Raw genomic sequence first — 21,200 nt, forward strand, 5'->3', positions numbered from 1 at the left:
TCCAAGACATCATCCTCAGACTTAAGACATTAGAAAAATAAAAATAAAAAGCTTCAGCTGGCACAAGAGCTTTATGTAAACACACTGTACTAATATAACACGTAACTACTCCTGACTCACTGCAAAAAATGTGTGTTTGATTTTATTCCGAGAAACAGAAACAAACACACACACACACACACACACACACACGTATTTTATATTGATCAAGTTATATCGATCAATATATATATATTTACTTACCTATGTCTGGAGGACGGCGGTCTAGTGGACACATCTGCTCGGTTCCATATTCCAAGGTTCGGTGGTTTAGTTCCCAGGTACTCCCAGTTCACCCAGCTGTAAATAAATACCATTGAGTAAGTTAATAAGTTGGGGAAGAGAAGGCGGTCGAGTGAAGTACAACTTTCACCTATGTCTATCAAATTTAACTACCTATCACTATAATCTATCTTCTCTATCTATCCATCTATCAATCTATCTGTCTTCTCTATCTATCCATCTATCAATCTATCAGTCTAATGATACCATGGGTTCAGAGTGGGCAAACAGGTGTAGATCTCACGGGTCTTACTAATCAACAGGTAAGCAGGTTACCTCACATCTTGGTTTGGTCCACCTTCGTCAAGTGTACCCGACAATTGGTCTATTTTACAGCTACTGTACAAGAGGGAATCCAATCCCCTTATTCAGTTGGAGAATCGAACCCTTGACTAACTCGTTTGTGAGGTGATTGCTCTGCCACTCATCTCATAGTGCTGGTATACACGATAATAATTCCATCTGCTTGGATCCATTTTTTCAGGGTCATATAAACAATGTGATTTAAACCTTATCTAAACATTAAATCTACATCTAACGATCCCTATATGTGTAGAATTATTTTCTTTTTAATATCTTAAAATACAACATGAAAACATCTATTTTTTATAACAATTAAAACAAAATTAACTATGATATCGTTTATGAAAGCTGGAACGACAAGGGAAGTGACAGATCTCATACAGCAGCGAGTGTGGCTGTATTTAGTTACGCAACACAGATATGACTTTGATGAGTAATTTGTGAGACTTCCTCCTCTTTGTTTTACGATATCAGTTGTCTTAGGTTGTTGTTTTTTAGTTTATTACACCGTTTTAAGTTATACAGGCCAGGTAGGGATACATAAACAGGTAAAGATACATACATAGGTAAAGATATTTCATTACACAAAGACATATAATCGTCGATTTAGCTGGTACACACACACACACACACACACACACACAAAGTACAAATTTAATTCACCTGGTAATTTAAATACTCAGTCTGTCTGTCTGTCTGTCTGTCTTCTTGCTAGTTTTATGTTTCTGTGTTTTTGTTTTTATTCGAGATTTATTTTGTTAATCCGTTAAGAAAAGTCGAAAAAATGGTTTATGTGTTAATTTTGTGAAAAGAAAATTATGTGAATATAGTGTCCATGCCCCACCAAATGCCCCGCCAAGTGCCCCTGCCCCATAAAGTGCCCCGTCAAATGCCCCCATCAAGTGTCCCTGCCCCACCAAATGCCCCATCAAGTGTCCCTACCCCACCAAATGACCCATCAAGTGTTCCTGCCCCACCAAATGCCCCATCAAGTGTCCCTGGCCCACCAAATGCCCCATCAAGTGTTCCTGCCCCACCAAATGCCCCTTCAAGTGTCCCTACCCCACCAAATGACCCATCAAGTGTTCCTGCCCCACTAAATGCCCCTCCAATTGTCCCTGCCCCACTCAATGTCTCGTCAAATGCCCCATCAAGTGTCCCTGCCCCATCAAGTGCCCCGTCAAATGCCCCATCAAGTGCCAGGTCGAAATACCCCATCAAGTGCCCCGTCAAATACCTTCACCAAGTGTCCCGTCAAATGCCCCACTAAATGCCCCGTCAAATGTCCCGTCAAATGCTTCCTCAAGTGCCCCTGCCCATCAAGTGCCCACCAACGTTAATGGTTTCATCTGTGCCAGGAGTGAAGGCCGCGGGATCATCAGACACCTGCTTCAACCTGCGGTGTGAGCGACTCCCTCACCTGAACCAAACACCTGTGTGTGTGAAGTGAATTTTGTGTATTTAAGACGATACATAAAAACATAAGAACATAAGAATGGAGGAAACTGCAGCGGGCCTATTGACCCATACTGGGCAGTCCCATTTACACCCAACCCCTATTGCTCATATAAGCATCCAACCTATGTTTGAAGATATCCAGCGTATTCGAGTTAATGATGATATTTGGTAACTTGTTCCACTCATCCACTACTCTATTTCCAAACCAATGTTTACCTATTTCGCGCCCAAATCTAAATTTGTCTGATTTAAAACCATCGTTACGAGTTCGCTCCTCGTTGGATAGTTTGAGTACCTTTGTTATGTCCTCTTTGTTCAGCCCTGACTTCCATTTGTACACCTCTATCATATCTCCCCTCACTCTACAGTAAGTCTCTCGAGGGAGTGCAAAGTAAGATGCTTTAACCTGTCTCTGTACTCAAGGTTCCTAATGCCCGGGATTAGTCTTGTCATTTTTCTCTGAATTCTTTCTATATCCATCCTGTAATGCAGTGACCAGAATTGAACTGCGTAATCCAAGTGAGGTCTCACAAGCGCAAGATATAGTTTTAGGATGACATCGCTAATCTTGTAACTAACACTCCTTTGTATGAACCCAAGTACTTTGTTAGCCTCGTTTCCAGCAAATACACATTGTTTACTTGGTTTAAGATTCCTACTTATCATTTCTCCTAAATCTTTCTCACAGTCGGATTTCTCTATAACATCGTTGTTCATCTGGTATTTGGTTTCTCTGTTTACATCTCCTAGACTAAGTACTTTACATTTGTCCACATTGAATTTCATCTGCCATTTTTCAGACCATTCGAAAATTTTTTTTAGATCTTCCTGTAGCTTTACGGAGTCCTCGTCAGAATTACTCGTCCTATTTTAGTGTCATCAGCAAATTTCCTTATGTTGCTGTCTACGCCTATATCTATGTCGTTTATATATATATATATATATATATATATATATATATATATATATATATATATATATATATATATATATATATATATATATTAATGGTCCAAGTACTGAGCCTTGGGGCACTCCACTAGTGACATTACTCCAATCGGATTTACTGCCGTTAATGCTCACTCGCTGTTTCCTGTCCTGTAACCACGCCCTAGTCCATTTTATAATATCTACTCCAATGCCATGAGCCTCCACTTTTCTTATTAGTCTTTCGTGGGGTACTCTGTCGAAGACTTTGCTAAAGTCAAGATATACCATATCATAGTCGTGCCCCTCGTCCGCTGATTCGAAAATAGCTGAAAAGAACATTAATAGATGGGCATCATTTCTTGTTGTGGGGATGTAAGAATTAAGTCATGAATATACCTTTAGAAATGTAAATACAAATCTCTGGCACCATATACCTGCCCAGGATTACAGGGCATCTTAGGTTTCTCCATCATACAGGTGAGTCAATTAAGTGAGGGCATCAGGTGTAAAGTATTATCAATATTCTGACTAAGTTTTCAAAGGTTTATATGTTTGAATTATAATATGTGAGTGACGGAGGGTAGCGTGACGAGCCGTAGAGCGAATGCAAACTGTGTACTTCAGGAGACGTGGTGTGGAAAGTTGAGTGTTTGAGACGGTCACTTCCAGCCAGTGTACCACCAACTCGTTGCTCATACGTGTGTCTCTATACTTGGTTTGGTTTATCTTTGTCTTACATATTAGTAATTAAGTTTATAAAAATATTAATCCACTGAAAATAATGAAAAATTTTACCTGAGATTTTCTATGGTCGTCTTTTATCTGTATTGATCTTTTTCAGGGACCATTATCGACCATTGGACCATTAAGGTACAGTAGGTAATGTGTCTTATAGTTTGATTCAGCATGCAGTAACTGACACTCTTCTTCAACACATACTGTAAACTTTAAGAAGGCACCAAGCGGCTCCCCCCACCAGAGATACCAGGAGTTAGCTTATTGTTACAGCTGCTCACGTAGAGGGACAAGATGTAGGAATATTGTAGGTGTTGATCTATAAGCTCACTGAGATGATGGAGGGAGGTGAGGAGGGGAGGTGCTGGAAGAGGCACTGGCGGAGGGGAGGAGGAGGGGGGGAAGGGTAAGTCAAAATCTGAAGGAATGAGCCAGCCTCGTCCGGAATTTGTGCTCCGAAATAGTGAGCATAAAAAGGGTGGGGCGTGCGAGCGGACGATCCACTAGCTGAGTGTGTCTCAGTAGTGTACACACCCGCTCCGGCTGCTCCCCTCCACTCCTTCCCTCACACTCTGTAGCCATGGTGAGTGTTCCTCTACTTTTACTACTACCAACATCTACACTCCCTCATCTTCACTACACCCTCTCCATACACTATTATCTCAGTTTACTACTACACTTGTTACGTTGGCTACATCACCTCCCTCCGCCGCCCCCCCCTCATCAACAAGTGTGTGTGGGGGCGGGAACGCTGACCACTGATACAGAAGCCACAGTGAAAAACTAACTGACTGAAAACAGGTGTCGTATTGTGATGGTGTTACCTGGAGACTGCGTACCTGGTGACTGTTACCTAGAAACTATATTACTTGGATACTATATTACTTGAAGACTATATTACTTGAGTCTGCGTCATCGTCATCAGGTGTTCGAGTTACCACCTGGGGAAGGATTACTAAGGAAGGGAAGGTTGTCGTCTTGGGTGAATCAGTCGTGGTCTCACAGTTTGGTCATTACTCACACTATGTTAGCAGTGAGGTGAAAGAAGCCAGGGTTATACATGTGTTAGTAGGAGTTTTTCTTTGTTGACGTAAACGGAGGGCTGACGGAGGACTGACAGAGGGCTGATGTGTGAGCACCACCCGTCACTCAGGTGGCTGGGGGGGTTTTCATGTTAACACTCGCGAGGTTGTGATATTAAAAGCTTGACATATAAATAGAGAAATAAATAATATATAAATATATATACACCATAAACACGCACATATTATACTATACATACACATCCCTAACTGCTCAAAAAATATATTAAATCAACAGCATTACCTAAAAACTTAAGTTCATTATACGTGTAATGTCAACAAATACATTATCTGAGCCGTACAAGGTGACACAGCAGCCCGGGTCATGCAGCACACGTCAGGTAGCCGAGACATATGACTGGCGGGGGGAGGGGGGGGGGCTTCTCGTCTTACACCGTGACTTAATAGTTCTCATTCTTACTGACCATAATATTTACTGCCGGAGTGAGACAGTAAACACGGTTAATAACGCGCGTCACAGTCTGCCAGGGAGATATTATGCTCTCGTGGGTGTCAGTATATGTCTCCTGTCTTACCCATAATGCCTCAGTGTATTTCTCTCCTCTTCCTCCTCATCCACCTCCAACACCTTCCTCCAACCTCCAACACCTTCCTCTACCTACCCTCAACGTACCCACCACCCTCCATCACCAGCCTTCAAATTCCTACCCTGTACCTCCAACACTTCTTCCTTACTTCCGCTCTCCACCTCCAACACCAGCACCCACCCTCCATCTCCATCGCCAACCTCCCACCCTCTACTCACACTTCCCCATAACTCACTGTCACTTGTGATAACTGAAACAGATACACGAATTAGCGAAGGACTTGTTGGATCTGGCGCACCGTGTTAAGAGGTAGTACCAATTGATATTCCACGTATAATATTTCGTACAAATGAAGGCTTAAACTACGGCTGAACCACTCTGAAAACAACGTCAGATGATGATTCCTCTCCAATTCCGGACAGCTGCACTCCCTCACCTCCTGTCTGCAGAAAGCATCCTAAATAGATGAGGCTATTTTAGACAGGAGCGGGACAGGGTAGCGGAGAGGAATGTACCAGCACGAGGGTGAGCCTCGGGGAATCATCCACAGGAGGGCCCCCCCCCCCCCGGGTACACTTGAGGAGAGGAAGGGGAGGGGCAGAAGGAGCAGGTGTTGACGGGAGCGTGAATCCTGACGATGGTGCCAGAGATTCTAGTGTTGCAGAGATAAAATAAACGAGAATTGTGAGTGAAGGTCCGAGGACTCTCTGACCTTCAGCAGGAAGGTACTGACCACACCCCTTCCATACCAGCTCCTGCATCTTCAGAAACTGTTGACAATCTTATAATTATTTCCGTATCAAACGTGTATGATTTAATGGCCTTAATATGACACAATGGTTGCCAAGTGTATCAGTAGAAATATCTTAAACATACTGGACATAATCCCCTAGACACAACTGTATCCTCTTACAAGATTTCACTTCCTTGCTGGACATATTTGTTTCCAAGTTGCCGGGTAGCTGTTGGAAGTCTGCTCATATTATTTTGTTCACTTGAGTATCTCTGGCAGCATCAGTAGTGGTGATCTTGTTGGATCTAATTCGAGTTGATCAGCATCCTTCTGCCAGGGTCACACAACACCGAGCAGCGAGGGACTTAATCCACTTCAGTTATTTCTGTTTACTTGTACTCCCTGACTGCCAGCCCTCGTCTCCGCCCCCGCCCCAACCCCGCCCCGCCCCGCCCCCGTCCCAAAAATTCAATCACAAATTAATCTTTTCAAATTATTTTTTTTCCTTTATAAGCCATAACTCCTCAACTAACCAAATATACAACAGATTAACAAGAGATAAATTCCTGTACATACATATACCATATATGGGACGCCTTAAAACAAAGCGCGATTTATTCCACGTAAAATTGTGAACTTCAGTTAGTGTGTGGGTGTGTGGGGGTCACCTTAGCCGTACTCTGGAGGGAAACTACGTCTCATGTACCTGATGTATAGTAGGTGTGGGTCAGCAGGTGTGGGTCGGCAGGTGTGGGTCGGCAGGTGTAAGTGGGCAGGTGGGTTCTTTGTCCAATAGTGAAAGAGCACTAGGGGGGTGATGCTCCTTGGGGTAGGTAGGAAACGAGGATGAGGAAGAGAGAAGGAGGGAGGCAGGGAGAGACGAGGAGGGAGAGAGGAGGGAGAGAGGGAGAGGAGGCAGGGAGAGACGAGGTGGGAAGAGGAGGGAGAGAGGGAGAGGAGGCAGGGAGGGAAGAGGAGGGAGAGAGGGAGAGGATTCCTTGAGGTAAGATGGTTACAGGGACACTGCACACCTATTGTTGACATAATGATGATCTTAATAATAGTATAGTAATCAGAATTTGAATTATTATAAACAAATATTATATTGTTTTCATCTATAAAAAACAATACTAACAATGATAATAATAATAATAATAATAATAATAATAGTAATAATAATAATAATAATAATAACACACACACACACACACTCACACAGCCTGCCAACCTTTCCACATGCTGTTGCTAACGAACACATCTGTAACTAATTTAGGATGAGATACACAAGAACGCAAGATGTTTTATATATACATTACCACGAGCATCCTCCACCTCCTTCCCAAGGTAGAGGAGTGAAGGAAGTATTACAGACTGGGCATAGACGATAGCTTGGGTGTCATCTGTAGGTTCCAATATTACACCTAAATCAACATATCGAATGCATATACTCTTAAAAAAACTATAAACAAAGAATCTGATCCTATCTTAAGTTAATTAGATCCCTCTTGTGGAATCTAAAACAAAAGACGATCACTAAAAAGTATAAGGACAAGTAGATACGTTGTTGATATTCTTGGATGAAATAAGAGATAGATTAAAATAGAACGACACTCAGATGTTGATGATGTTGTTTTAAGCTGTCTTAGTGGTTAATCAGGGTCACTGTGGCCTTGACCGTGGGCCAACTGCGTCTAAAGCTGAATCACTTTATCTCTATCAGTGTGTCTAGTTACCTTGACCCTCATGTTACGGCTGAAAGATCACGCAGGAAAAAAAAATACATTCTGAGAGTTTTTTACACACACATACATACATACATACATTCATACATACATACATACATATATACATACATACATACATACATACATACATACATACATACATACATACATACATACATACATACATACATACATACACAGAAGGAGAGAGTAGACATCAAGACCTCAGTACACCTTGAGTCGTCGCTAATAAGGCCGTGACAAGTAGCAGGTAGTACACGGGTGCTCTTAATCTTGTTGCGGTTCACAGATTGGCCAAGACGCTGGCACCGGTGACCAATCAGGCACTTGGACTATTCTCAGTGTTTCCATCTTTTTTGTTGAATGTTATTCTTGTTTTGTGGTGAAGCTGTTTTGGCAACTCTTACCGTTCAGTAGCGCACTAAGGTTCTAAGAAGGGGATCTGTCTCTCTCTCTCTCTCAGTTTACTTAAAGGTGTATTAGTCTTTCTTGTTCAGTATATAATATGACAAGAGGTTTTATACCCTCGTTATGTGCAGTTGTGATGTTGACTCGCCTATATAACTTTATCATATGACTGTGTTTTATGACCGAGGTAATTCAATCCCTTAGCAAGAGTGTCATGTGAGCTTACTGTATGTGTGTGTGTATGTGTGTGTGTGTATGTGTGTGTGTGTATGTGTGTGTGTGTATGTGTGTGTGTGTATGTGTGTGTGTGTCCTGATGTCCGTTGTCGTTCTGACTTTCCCGCTCAATCAGTAATTATAATAACTCAAATATGTAAATAAGGAGGATTTTAATGGGTGTACTCACGGTATATTGTGGTGGAGTGACGCTTATAGGGAAACAGTTCAGCACCCGTGTGTATGTTAGACGAGGCAGTACAGAGATCAGGACACAGGGATGTTTTGTATCTGAAAAAGACAAAATACAAGAGTTTTAATAAAGAATATATATATAGTTAATTTTTGTGTCACCCTGTATATTAAAGCGAGAGAGAGAGAGAGACTATATATGTTCGTGTGTTTCTCAACCATAATTACGGTCTACAAAATTTTTTTTTTTTCTGGCATGAAACCTTTTAACTGTTTTTTACTAACTTTAAGGTGCTGAATCCAAATCTGATCTCAGATTTGCTCCATCACGTAACGTGCCAGAATTTACTGAGCTACCAGAGATTGAGGATATAGACCGGAATTCACCTGTTTCTACTGATGAAGATGAAGAGACTGATCTTTTCAAGCCATCTGGTGAAGATTGTGAAAAGCCAACGTTGTTTACTCAGTCAGAATTGAATGATCTGGTCAGAGATCTAAATTTGCCAAAACAGTCTGCTGAATTGTTAGCTTCCAGGCTTCAAGAGAAACGACTCTTAAAACCTGGCACGAGTGTCTCCTTTTATCGCAACAGAGAAGAGCAACTGCGGAAGTACTTTCATTCATATGACCAGCTTGTTTTTTGTAATGATGTAGAAGGACTTCTTCTCTCCATGGGACTACCAGCATATGATAGTAAGGATTGGAGACTTTTTATTGACAGTTCTAAAAGGAGCTTGAAATGTGTTCTTCTTCATAACGGAAACAAGTATGGTTCAATTCCAATCGGACATTCTGTACAAATTAAAGAAGAGTATGAAAACATTAAGACTGTTCTAGAGAGGTTACAATACCATGCTCATGAATGGTTAATTTGTGTGGACTTGAAAATGGTAAACTTTCTATTGGGCCAGCAAGGAGGGTACACAAAATACCCCTGTTTTCTGTGCTACTGGGACAGCAGGGCTACAGCAGACCATTGGGTGAAAAAGAATTGGCCACCAAGACATAGTTTGACGCCTGGTGACAAGAATATCATTAACGATCCTCTGGTTGACAGGAAAAACATTGTCCTTCCTCCTCTGCACATAAAACTTGGTATCATGAAGCAATTCGTCAAGGCTCTTGATCATAGTGGAGAGTGTTTCAGATATATATGCTCAACCTTTCCAAGTCTTAGCGACGAGAAGAAAAAGGCAGGGATTTTTGATGGACCTCAAATAAGAACACTACTCAGAGATCCACACTTCCTTGCAACAATGACTGAGGCACAGGCAAGAACTTGGAATGCTTTCTCTAATGTGGTGAGGAACTTCTTAGGGAACAAGAAAGCGGACAACTATCAAGAAATTGTGGAAGAGCTGCTCTTGAGTTTACAAGCACTTGGATGCAGAATGAGTATCAAGGTTCACTACTTACACAGTCACTTGGACGAGTTTCCAGAAAATCTGGGAGAAGTGAGCGAGGAGCAAGGGGAGCGCTTTCATCAAGACATTAAAGTAATGGAAGAACGTTACCAAGGTCGATGGGACTCGAACATGATGGCGGACTACTGCTGGAGTTTGATGAGAGACATTCCAGAAGCTGTACATAAGAGATCGGCCAAAAAGAGGAAGTTTATGTAACTGTAACTTGATCTTAATACTTGCACTATTTCTACCGTACATTAATTGTTTTTTTTCACCCTTCAATGTTACATTTAAATATTATATGTGCATTACCTTTCCAATTTGATATTAACAATTTTTGGTTATAGAAAAATACAAATTATAATGCTGAAAAAATTTATGTATACATGTTTAAACCGTCAATTTTGATCCAAAAGTTTACGTTTCCCAGCAAAAGTGCAATATAGTATATCTCAAAAACCTGATGTGATAGACAAAAACCAAAGTCATATTTGGATTCTGCGCCCCAAATTTACTTAAAATCCGTTTAAAAACCTTGTGCCAGAAAAATTGTGTTGACCGGTGAATCAGTCTACTAAATAGTTGTCGACTGTAATTTTAGGTGAGTACCCCATTAGCTTATAGAGTTTTCTCTGAATGGCTACATTACTCAGCCAGCAGTAACTAAACTAAATGGTCTTTAACTCTACATATTTGTCCGCGTGGTGTTAATTATCTAGGTACAGCCCCAGATTACACCCATTAGGGTTATTTAAGACGGTAAATACTAGAAATGTCTCTTTTGAGGAGTTACAAGGCAGTATATGTTATTGGTGTGTTCCAGCACGGGTGGTTAGAGGTGGTCATAACACTTAAGAGAGAGAGAGAGAGAGAGAGAGTATGTTACACTGTCCTCAAGCAACGTATGGGGTAACACTGACACACACTGACACTTGCCAAACAAACATTACTAAGATTTACAAACTTAGACAGTGTTTATTGCCACCCCCCCCCCCCACCGCCCCTGACCTTGAGAGGATGTTCACCAGCGGCTAGGGTAGCTGATGGTATATTCACCTTGATTCCGAGTGCAAAGGGGCGAGTGCACAAAGAAGGAATTCATTCTTTTGGTCACCATGTGGTTAAAAAGATAAGAAAAATACATATAAAGATTGAATTTCTTCTTTCTCTTCCTTCTTCCGTGAAAATTTCAATCAAGACTTGTCCAGATTTCTTCCATTTCCTCTTGAGAGTTTCACGAACACCTTCCTTCATCATGATCTTCTTGGTAAGGGACTAATGTTTCCCCTTTCACACACCCACACCTGTGATATTTTCATTTATTTACGACACATCTCATGATTCTTGATTCTCTTTCATAACTTTTTCATTTTTTTGATCATTTTATGTTCTCGTAAGGAATGTTGAGGTTATCATCTATAAGGTCATTCAGTGTCTCCTACAAGGTGGAGGGGGGTAAACCTGCCTTGGCGTCTCCGTAATGTTCAGACTATCGGTGTGGACGTGGGTGTGGCAGAGTCTTCTAAATCCTTCAGGAGAACACAAAGGGTCGTGTCGTCTTGGCACTTCTTATGTTATGCGGGGAATTCATTGTCCCATTGCCTTGGTTGTTCTGCTCGGCTGGCTGACTGTCCCGGGTTGATCAAGAATTTGCATTGGTGGAGGTGACAGTATCCCAGCTAGCCATGGTATTGTACCTAGGATCTTCCGCGCGTTTATAGACCCTGTAATGAGAACTGCCAACAAAAGTCACAATGCTAAAAGTTTATCTGATAAGTTGATATTTTCTGAAGGACGAGGAAGTTAATGTCTATAGCCTTAACCTATGAAAACAAACTTAAAAACTACTTGACTAATGTATTTCCAGGTGAGGACGTGTGTGATGCCACCATTTGTCTTTCTAATAAATTTTCACCGTTGTTGTGAGTTACTTCACGATGTCCTCTTTAATGGGACTTACACACTTGGCTGTCGCTGCTGTGGCCTCAAGTGGAAGGACGCAAACTGAGGTACTTGAGCTATGTTGTGTTGTATTGTTGTACATTTGTTTGATTTATCTCCGGGTTGATTGTTACACGTCTGTCTTCTCTTCTCCCTCGTCTGTTTTTTTGTGATGTTGTCAGTACTTGTCTTAGCCTCACCATCTGGCAGGTTATTCTTTCGTATTTTTTTTTACCTTTATCAAGTCTCTCTGTCTCCAAGGTCGTGCAGCTCGGGGCGTTAGTCATACACACACACATCTGCAATTTAAACATGCGAGACATCTTTAGTCATGAGAATTGCGGCATGTGTGTGGTCTTGTCCGCATTCTCACCAGATCTTAAGATTCTTGAGGGATCTGCTGTCTTGAAAAAGTTGCTGCTTGAGTTGAAGTTGTCATCTGGGTGTTGCGTTGCAGTTCCTCTTGGCGATAAGTGCTTGGGAGGATTGTGGCTGACGTTGTGGTTAAGGAAGGCAGATAGAGGTTTGACCGCTGAGAGTAATTCCTGACACAAATTTTTGATAAGGAACACTTCTTAAATCTCTGTCCATTCCTTTCTGTGAAAGCCATCGACGGCTGTATCTGCGACGAGACCTCCCAGGTTGTGCTCTGGCAGTCGACCTCAAGACCTGATCATCAGTGGGAACGACGACTTCAAAATTCTCTTTCCTGAAAAATTTGGCAGCGCCCCTGGTGACGCACCTCCAAGGTATAAGAAGAGAAAATTGTAAAGAGGAATGTTGCAGTCGTTTGTGTTCTTTGCTCTCTGGATACACTTGTGGTAGAGTCCGCAACACATCTTTTACATTCTCGGAAACACTTAACCAGCGACATTATCCGTACCTCGAGCACGTTGTGGCGGGTGTCCTTGTTACACTCAGCTGTCAGAACCGAGAAGAGTACAGTCTTTAGATAAAAAACAAAACGATCCGTCACACTGGTACGTCACCTTGGTACGTCAAGCTGATCCGTCACACTGGTACGTCACCTTGGTACGTCACGCTGATCCGTCACACTAAATTCCTAAGAGGCAGGTCTGGTTCACCCAAGTGACGCCAAAGTAATAAACATGAATAAAAAATAAGAACAATATTAAAAAGATCAACTTAGTAAAAGAGAGAGAAAAGCATACGGGGAGACAAGGAAATGCAAATGTCAACAACACAAGAAGGTCACCACAAACATGTTCAATACCTGAAAAATACAAGACCTGTCGACGGGATAATCCACAGGAAACCGAGGTAGTCCATTAAAGAAGGTTAATTGTCCAATTAGAGGGTTCGTTGAAGCGTGTGTGGGGAGGTACAGGTGGGTTGGCACTCAACCTTGTGTGGTGAGGAGGTGCAGGTGGAAGGTATCCTGGCACTGTGGCACTGTAAGGACTAAACAGTGCCACGTTGGGTTATTTTGCCAGTAATTGATTCACAGGAAGTAACATTTATTCTCACATTTTAATACATCTTATATTTCCCCTAACTTCATAATTTTCAGTTTGGGTTTACTGTTTTGTATAATAACTCTAACGTCACTGTTTACCAATACTTATCAAATTGTTTTAAGACATATTTGGGTTAGATTAGTATTTTTGGTTCAACTAATCCCAAATTATTATTATTATTATTATTTATCTCTGTTTCTTTCATTGTCTTTAATTTTTCTCAAGAAGTTAACACGTCACTTTTTTTTTCCTCTCAATTAAGTTTTAGAGTTACTTTCGTTTGACTAACACCCGAAATGTTGTTTCAGGACACACTGGATGAAGACCAAGTTCAGGGTATGTCTGGGGCCGGCAACCTAGAGGCCCTCTACACACACACACACAACACACACGTCTAACATAGTCATATACAACTAACACACACACACACACACACACACACACACACACACACACACACACGTCTAACATAGTCATATACAACTAACACACACACACACACACACACACACACACACACACACATCATACCAAACTCAAATAAACAATAACCTAGCCAGCGTGTTCATCCAGCCCTTGAAGACATAGTATGATCGTGCCTCCTTTTCAGTGTCCGTAGCTTGTGTTATTCCCGCGAACTCATAGTGTACTTGTTTATATTGTCTATGTCTCCCAAGTACCGTCATCCACCTCCATAGTTATGCCCTAAATGCCACGTTAAGAAGTATGGGAGTATGATGCCTCTAACATACCTCGCCACTTGAGTCAATTGTTAACTCATCATCCTTACTTAGTGATGGAAATGTTTATGTTTAAGGTGTTAAGAATTCTGTGTCTCCATAGTGAACGAAGATGATTTGTTGTCTCTTGTGTGTTAGTTTGTGCCCCTCCTCCTGCCCTCTTAAGCTAGTTGCATTATGTCAAAGGTATTTACGAGTCGACCTGTGAGGGCCTGGATGTACTGTACGTGTGTTCACAGTTGAGGTGAGATAGGCTAAGAATCTCTGTGTGTTTTTGGTTGTCGGGATGTTTGCCTTGCGATATCACCGTCTTCGTCAAACATCTCGGCAAACTTCTGGAGGAATTTTTGTGCCATTAATGAACAATTTTTGATATCTCTATATTTACTCTATCAAGAATCTTTTGTCTGTTATTATGTAGTCTTGACACACTAACACAAGTCTCGTCTTACAGCCCTCCAGAAGGCCTTCAACTCCTTCGACACTGATGATAAAGGCTTCATCACACCGGATACCGTGGGCGTTATCCTCAGGATGATGGGCGTCAAGATCTCCGATAGACATTTACAAGAGGTCATCTCCGAGACTGACGAGGACGGTAAGTCACGTTCAAGTTCAAATAATTTATTCACAATTATCAATAGAGATTTAGACCTTAAAATAGATGTACAGTAAGTTCAATTACTCACAGTGACTCAGAGATGATTAGATCTGTTCCTAAAATCAGATAAAACTTAACGTGACGGAGAAGAGTGACTTTACCTTGAACCTCAGAGTAACAGAACTTAAGTTTATGTTCCCCAAAGTTCGATGGTTCAGTCCCAGATCGACACACTCCGACTTAAAACTCGAGACCTCATGTAAAACTTGAACCTCGAGGCCGTGTTGACATTACTAGAGAGGCAGGGGAAGGGACACTTAAGACGCCTTATCAGGATCCCTTTCAGAGGTCCTCATAATGTGAAAGTATTCTATTCTCGTCAACACCTAAAACCATTACTATAATGACGAAGGTAAATACGTTTATAATAGACTTTTGACGAGATTTCAAGACATAAATTTACACTAAATGTATTGTCTTATCCTATAACAAAACCGTTTTAAAAAAGTATCTAATTAAATATATATAAAAATATCTCCACACTTAACCTAATCTAACCCAAAACGTAACCTAACCATTTCTGTTCACTATAAAAAACAAAAAACAAAACACAAACGTCTAATTTTTCTCTCTGAATCTTTGAAAAATTTACCAACTTCACCATTTCATCTACTATACTGTACTCAGCTTAATCATAGGGTCTAATGTTGTCACAGACGGCCCAGCTTATGTTTACTCATTGCCCGTTACTCATCATCATCATCAAAGGAGAGTGTCTAGCTCTCTGTCTCACCTCCACAAGTTTCATACCTGACAGCCACAACAACGCTGTCACTCAACCTCCTCGTAAAACTGAAGCCTTTCGCACTAGACCTCCTCAGTCTCCCAAACCTCCACTGAGTTATGGCCCTACCTGGAGCCTGAACAAGGGGCAGACGTAACTTAGTTAACATAAACGCCTTCGAAATCACACACACACACACACGAGAATCTGTTACCTCACTCTCGAAACGTAATCATCACACTGTTACTCACACTTAAGCCACTCTACCCCGTCCTCAGGCTCCGGAGAGATTGAGTTCGAGGAGTTCGCTGCGCTGGCTGCTAAATTCCTGAGCGAGGAGGACGAGGAGGCGTTGAAGAAGGAGCTGAAGGAGGCTTTCCGTATCTATGACAGAGGCGGTAAGTGTCTCTCCAACTACTACAGAGATTCCACATTTACTACATATATTACACACGTATGATGCAAACAGACACACATCCATCGAAATATTATACAAACACATCAAAGTAAAATACAATAAAATCATATTAAGTCCATTTATTAGTTTTTTCAATATATAATTTCAAAAGGGTATGTATTTAGTTTGTTTCTGAAGCAACCTTTTCATTTTCTGTTGAGTCATTAGTTAGCTTGGCTCCCCTGTAAAAAACTATGACTAATTTGGTATCTAATATAAGAAAGAAATAAGGAATAATATTATTAGATTAAGTAAACGTCCATAGACTTCACTATCCCATAATTTAGAGGAGAAATTTGTGAATACTATAGACTCTATAGAGTGTCATCTCCCTGGGTCCACTATAACCATAGAAAACAACCCTTTGTTAATGGGTAACTATGAAAATCCTACAAAAAACTCCCTTACACTAAACATGGACATCCTCCTAGACTTCACCCAATGTTTTATGGGTTCCAATTGAGTTTTATTCCTCCCTGTTCTTATCCTTGATGGTTTTTATACGTCTATGATTATATTTTAAAAAAATAATAAATTTATATCATCAGGAAATGTAACCTAAGCAGCTTCAAATAAATACCTCCCCCGCCTTCAGGTAACGGTTACATCACTGTCCACACCCTGAAGGAGATCCTGCGCGAACTCGACAACAAACTGACGGAGGATAACCTAGATAGTATCATTGAGGAGGTGGACGAGGACGGCTCCGGCACCATCGACTTTAACGGTGAGATAGAGAGAGAGAGAGAGAGAGATAGGCAAAAAGACAGACAGACAGACAGACAGACAGACATAAAGAGAGAGAGGTATTGAGATACAGAAGTTAACATCAACTTTTACTATCGACCTCAAATTAGCCTTCGTATTGTCTCTACATTTTAATAATTTCAATTCTTCTCTTTTGTCAACATTCTCCTCTTTTCCTAAGTGGGTTTATTTTGAACTCTTTGTTTTTTTTCAGAGTTTATGAAGATGATGAACGGTTAAAGTGAGGTGAAGAAGTCTTTAATTACCATGGCTGACAGTCTGCCCTCACCCCCCTCCCCTTCACTCTCTCATGTTCCATATTCTCTCATTTATCTCATTATTTCTGTATATTGGTTGAGGTTTGTGTTGAGAGTTAATTTGGTTTAGTAGTGTTACGCCTACCTGAAGGAAACCTGAAGAAGACCTGAAGGAAACCTGAAGGAGACCTGAAGGAAACCTGAAGGAGACCTGAGGAAAACCTGAAGAAGATCTGAAGGAGACCTGAAGGAGACGCACTGGGCCCTAGGTCTTCTTCTCTTACTCGGGGAAAATAAAAGGAGCATATTTTGGTGTCTTCGTCTTTCTGAAGTATAGATAAGTTGTTTCTGGTCACACACACACACACACACACACACACACACACACACACACAACACCTGAGTAGCCGCTATTAATTAACTCTACCTTATTGTTGAAGTCTGACCACACCTGTCGCCCCCATCAACCCGCTGTAGCTCTTGAAGCGTACACTAACTAAGACACACCCAGCCAGCTCGCTAGTTTTAGTACGCTTAGAAACACACACACACACACACACACACACACACACACACACACACGGCTCGCTTTATTTACGCTCTGCTTCCTTAATTATATTAGTGATTGATTTAGAGTTTGGTCCTATGGGATAAGTTCACTCTTTCATTATTAACATCTTTAGTGTATTACATTATCTGGTGCTCTGTTGAATAGTGTATTACGTTGTTGCATACGATATTATTTTGCTGCTGTATTGATAACATTGTTGCATATTTATTTGGATATTATTGTACTGTGTCACATATTTTACTGCATAATTCGATAGTTTGTTGCACTTGTCTAGTGAATAAATATTATTTTAGCTGAATAACATCTTAATTTGTTGTATGATATATGTCTGATGTATTAATTACTTATTGTATACCATATGTCTCTTGTAGGAAGCATTAAGAAGTCTCACGAGGCATAAGACACTCGTTTGATCTCATAAAAACCTCAAAAAAATAATATACCTTATATATACACGTATACATGTATAGATATTCACGCCAGTTATATGAGAGACAATTATACATACATATGGTTGTCATTATATTCGAGAACGTCAAAATAAATGTAACTCTCTGAGATCATCCTGGTAAAAAAAAAAAAAAATTGTGATAATGAGCTTTGTAAAATGCTTTTTTTTTCCAGTAGAAAGTAAGGTTTGTTTATTTATTTTGTTGGTCTTTGTAAAGGTTAGAGTGTATATAAGATTTTGTTTCTTTTATATTCTTATTCTTTTATTGTTTTTCTTAATTTTTTGGTGGACATATTTTTGTTCACTTTTTCTTGAGAATGGCTGGTTTGTGAGTTTATTTCAAGTATTATTGTTGTTGCTTCAAATGTTTATCACCTATCGCTTCTCTCTGTCGCTCGCTTTCTGTTTAGTTCCATCTGCATCTGTCGTATTTATTCAATTTATTTATCTTATAATATTGAAACAACTTATCTTCTTATCGCGGCTCTTATCAACAACTTTCTATGCCTCTCTCTGTCTCTCCTTCACATCATAACCATTTATGTCATCTCATTCACATCACTGTAATAACGTATTTGCACTTCCCTTCCTCTTACCGGAAAGAAGTGAGGGTATTGCAATCGACATGTGTGTGAGTGAGTCAGTGAGTTTGCTAGGATTGGGTCGATAGCTCTGGGTCTGGCTCCTCTGGGGGAATATCTCTCTCATCTTTTGGTAGTTTTTGTGAGAAGTAATTTTGCTATCGTGATCAAGATTCCAATATCGACTTTTAATTTCATGGCCATGTTATCAGGGCAGATTTACAGTGGCCACGTGTCACCAAGCTGCTGGGTAAATCTTGGCCATAATTGGTTCTAGCCAAGTTCACAGTGGCCAGGTCATAACAGCAGACTACATTGTTATTCACGGACAGCTGTGTATGTAAGCTGGTTCATTATATGTAATAAATTATTCTAAAAAAGTTAATTTTATTCTCCTTTCTGTATTTTATCTATGTATGGAAATCTGGAGGTCCAGAGGTCTAAAGGTTTATAAATACACAACAGAAAAACAATCAAAAACAAATAAATTAAAACTACAGATGGTAGTTGGTGGAGCAGAGAAAACCAACAAAGAGCACACAGTAAGGGAACACCTCATAACACCATCTGTGAGGGAGTTACTACACCACGTCAGGCCCCTCATAACACCATCTGTGAGGGAATTACTACACCACGTCAGGCCCCTCATAACACCATCTGTGAGGGAATTACTACACCACGTCAGGTCCCTCATAACACCATCTGTGAGGGAATTACTACCACGTGAGGCCCCTCATAACACCATCTGTGAGGTAATTACTACACCACGTGAGGCCCCTCATAACACCATCTGTGAGGTAATTACACACGTGAGGTCCCTCATAACACCATCTGTGAGGTAATTACTACACCACGTGAGGTCCCTCATAACACCATCTGTGAGGGAATTACTACACCACGTGAGGCCCCTCATAACACCATCTGTGAGGTAATTACTACACCACGTGAGGTCCCTCATAACACCATCTGAGGGAACTACTACACCACGTGAGTTCCTCCTAACACCATCTGGGAGGGAGTTACTACACTACGAGTTTGCTGTTCAACACCTACATTAATCTGTATGTTCACTGTATGTTCCTTTACCTTTCTCTAATGAAGGCTTTTGTTAAACCACCAATGTATGTAATAAGTCATTTATGTCCAATGTATATTTTCAGCCTTCGGGCTGCAGAACTTTTTTCAATAAACCGTCAATTATTATTATTATTATTATTATTTTTATTATTATTATTATTATTATGTACAGTGGATCATCCGTCTGAACTCTTGGTGCGTCAGACATGAAGCTTAGACAGACAGACGCACATTAATACTATTGAAGTCATATACGTGAGATGTATTCTTAAGCAATTTCCAATCATAAATCTTCAAGTACCAGCCATTTAAAGCATATCTATCAGCTCTTTCTCACACAGTGTTACCAGATCAACTGTCTTATATAATAGGTCAGCTCGGGATGAACTTCTGCTACCTAGTGTACACCAAACCTGACTCTGAGAAGAAACAGAAAACCTTGGTAAAGTTTTTAATGTTTTACACTATAATTTTTATTGTAATGTATATAAAGTATCCTTACACTAGCTGAGTGATTGACGTGTCGAGAAGGAACTTAATGATGGCGTCCGTCGGGTGAGTACAGACTAGGTTGAGCAGTTGAGAGACGAGGCCAAGTTGAAGTAGCTTGTGGAGGGGAACGAAAGTAATTGTGGGTTACTAAAGATAATATGCCAGACATTACAATAAAGTTAATTTTTAATAGAAAAAATAGCCCAGGAAATAATGATTGCTGAAGAGACCATAATAACGTATCTGTAGAGTGTAGCAGGTGTAAGGTGTTTTTCCTATAGGTTTTAGAAACACATTGTGACCTGAAACACAGTAACGTATGTGTCAAGGGAGACGAGCACAAAGTCACCTTGACTGACTTTGGTATTAGTCGACCACTCGTGCAATAAATGTTGTTGATAATTTTCAGTAGCTGTTACACTCACGCCTCTGAAGTGTAAACAAAGGGGACGGCATCAGTAGCGAGTGATGTATTTAGTATAGGGGCAATGTGGACTAAACATCTGTTATGGAACAGTGTCTACCACTTGTCTCATGCAGTGAAACGGTCGCTTGTACAGGCACAGAGTGACGACCAGGCTGTTAGGTCGTCAAACTCAGAGATGATTAGTTTACTGAAAAGACGCCTTTGGTATACAAGAGAAAATTTCACCCAAACTATCGAGTGAACCAACGAAAGAAAGTTACGTTTTCTACCCCACAGAACAACCGCGCCAAAGAAAACGAAGGTTAGTTCCGGGCCCCGCAGAGCTAGAGTCTCTACGCAGAGCCACAGGGAAAAAAGCTCATCCTAGACACCGTCTTCAAAACCTGACAGAAAAAAAAAACCCCAAGAAGACGGATTTATTTTCAGACATCAAGACGAAGGTGAAGTAGCAGTGTCAGCTCTAGGCTCTTAGGGGCTCTGGGAACTTACGTGTTGTACTTGTATCATATTGTCAACC

The 21,200-nt window shown here is 40.7% G+C and overlaps 1 protein-coding gene and 1 long non-coding RNA gene across 2 annotated transcripts; both read left to right on the plus strand.

The window, feature by feature from the left end:
- Positions 1-156: 156 nt before the first annotated feature.
- Positions 157-18,638, plus strand: LOC121855062. Its single transcript, XR_006086705.1, has 2 exons — positions 157-192; positions 17,623-18,638. It is a non-coding gene; the product is annotated as an uncharacterized LOC121855062 (long non-coding RNA).
- On the plus strand, positions 4,247-17,483 carry LOC121855060 (troponin C). Its single transcript, XM_042349887.1, has 6 exons — positions 4,247-4,330; positions 13,807-13,834; positions 14,693-14,836; positions 15,902-16,021; positions 16,676-16,807; positions 17,042-17,483. The coding sequence occupies exons 1-6, from the start codon at positions 4,328-4,330 to the stop codon at positions 17,065-17,067; spliced, it is 453 nt and encodes a 150-aa protein (XP_042205821.1). The 5' UTR covers positions 4,247-4,327; the 3' UTR covers positions 17,068-17,483.
- Positions 18,639-21,200: the final 2,562 nt, after the last annotated feature.

The sequence above is a fragment of the Homarus americanus genome, unplaced genomic scaffold (assembly GCF_018991925.1).
Source record: "Homarus americanus isolate GMGI-L3 unplaced genomic scaffold, GMGI_Hamer_2.0 scaffold1909, whole genome shotgun sequence".
Lineage (NCBI taxonomy): Eukaryota > Metazoa > Arthropoda > Malacostraca > Decapoda > Nephropidae > Homarus > Homarus americanus.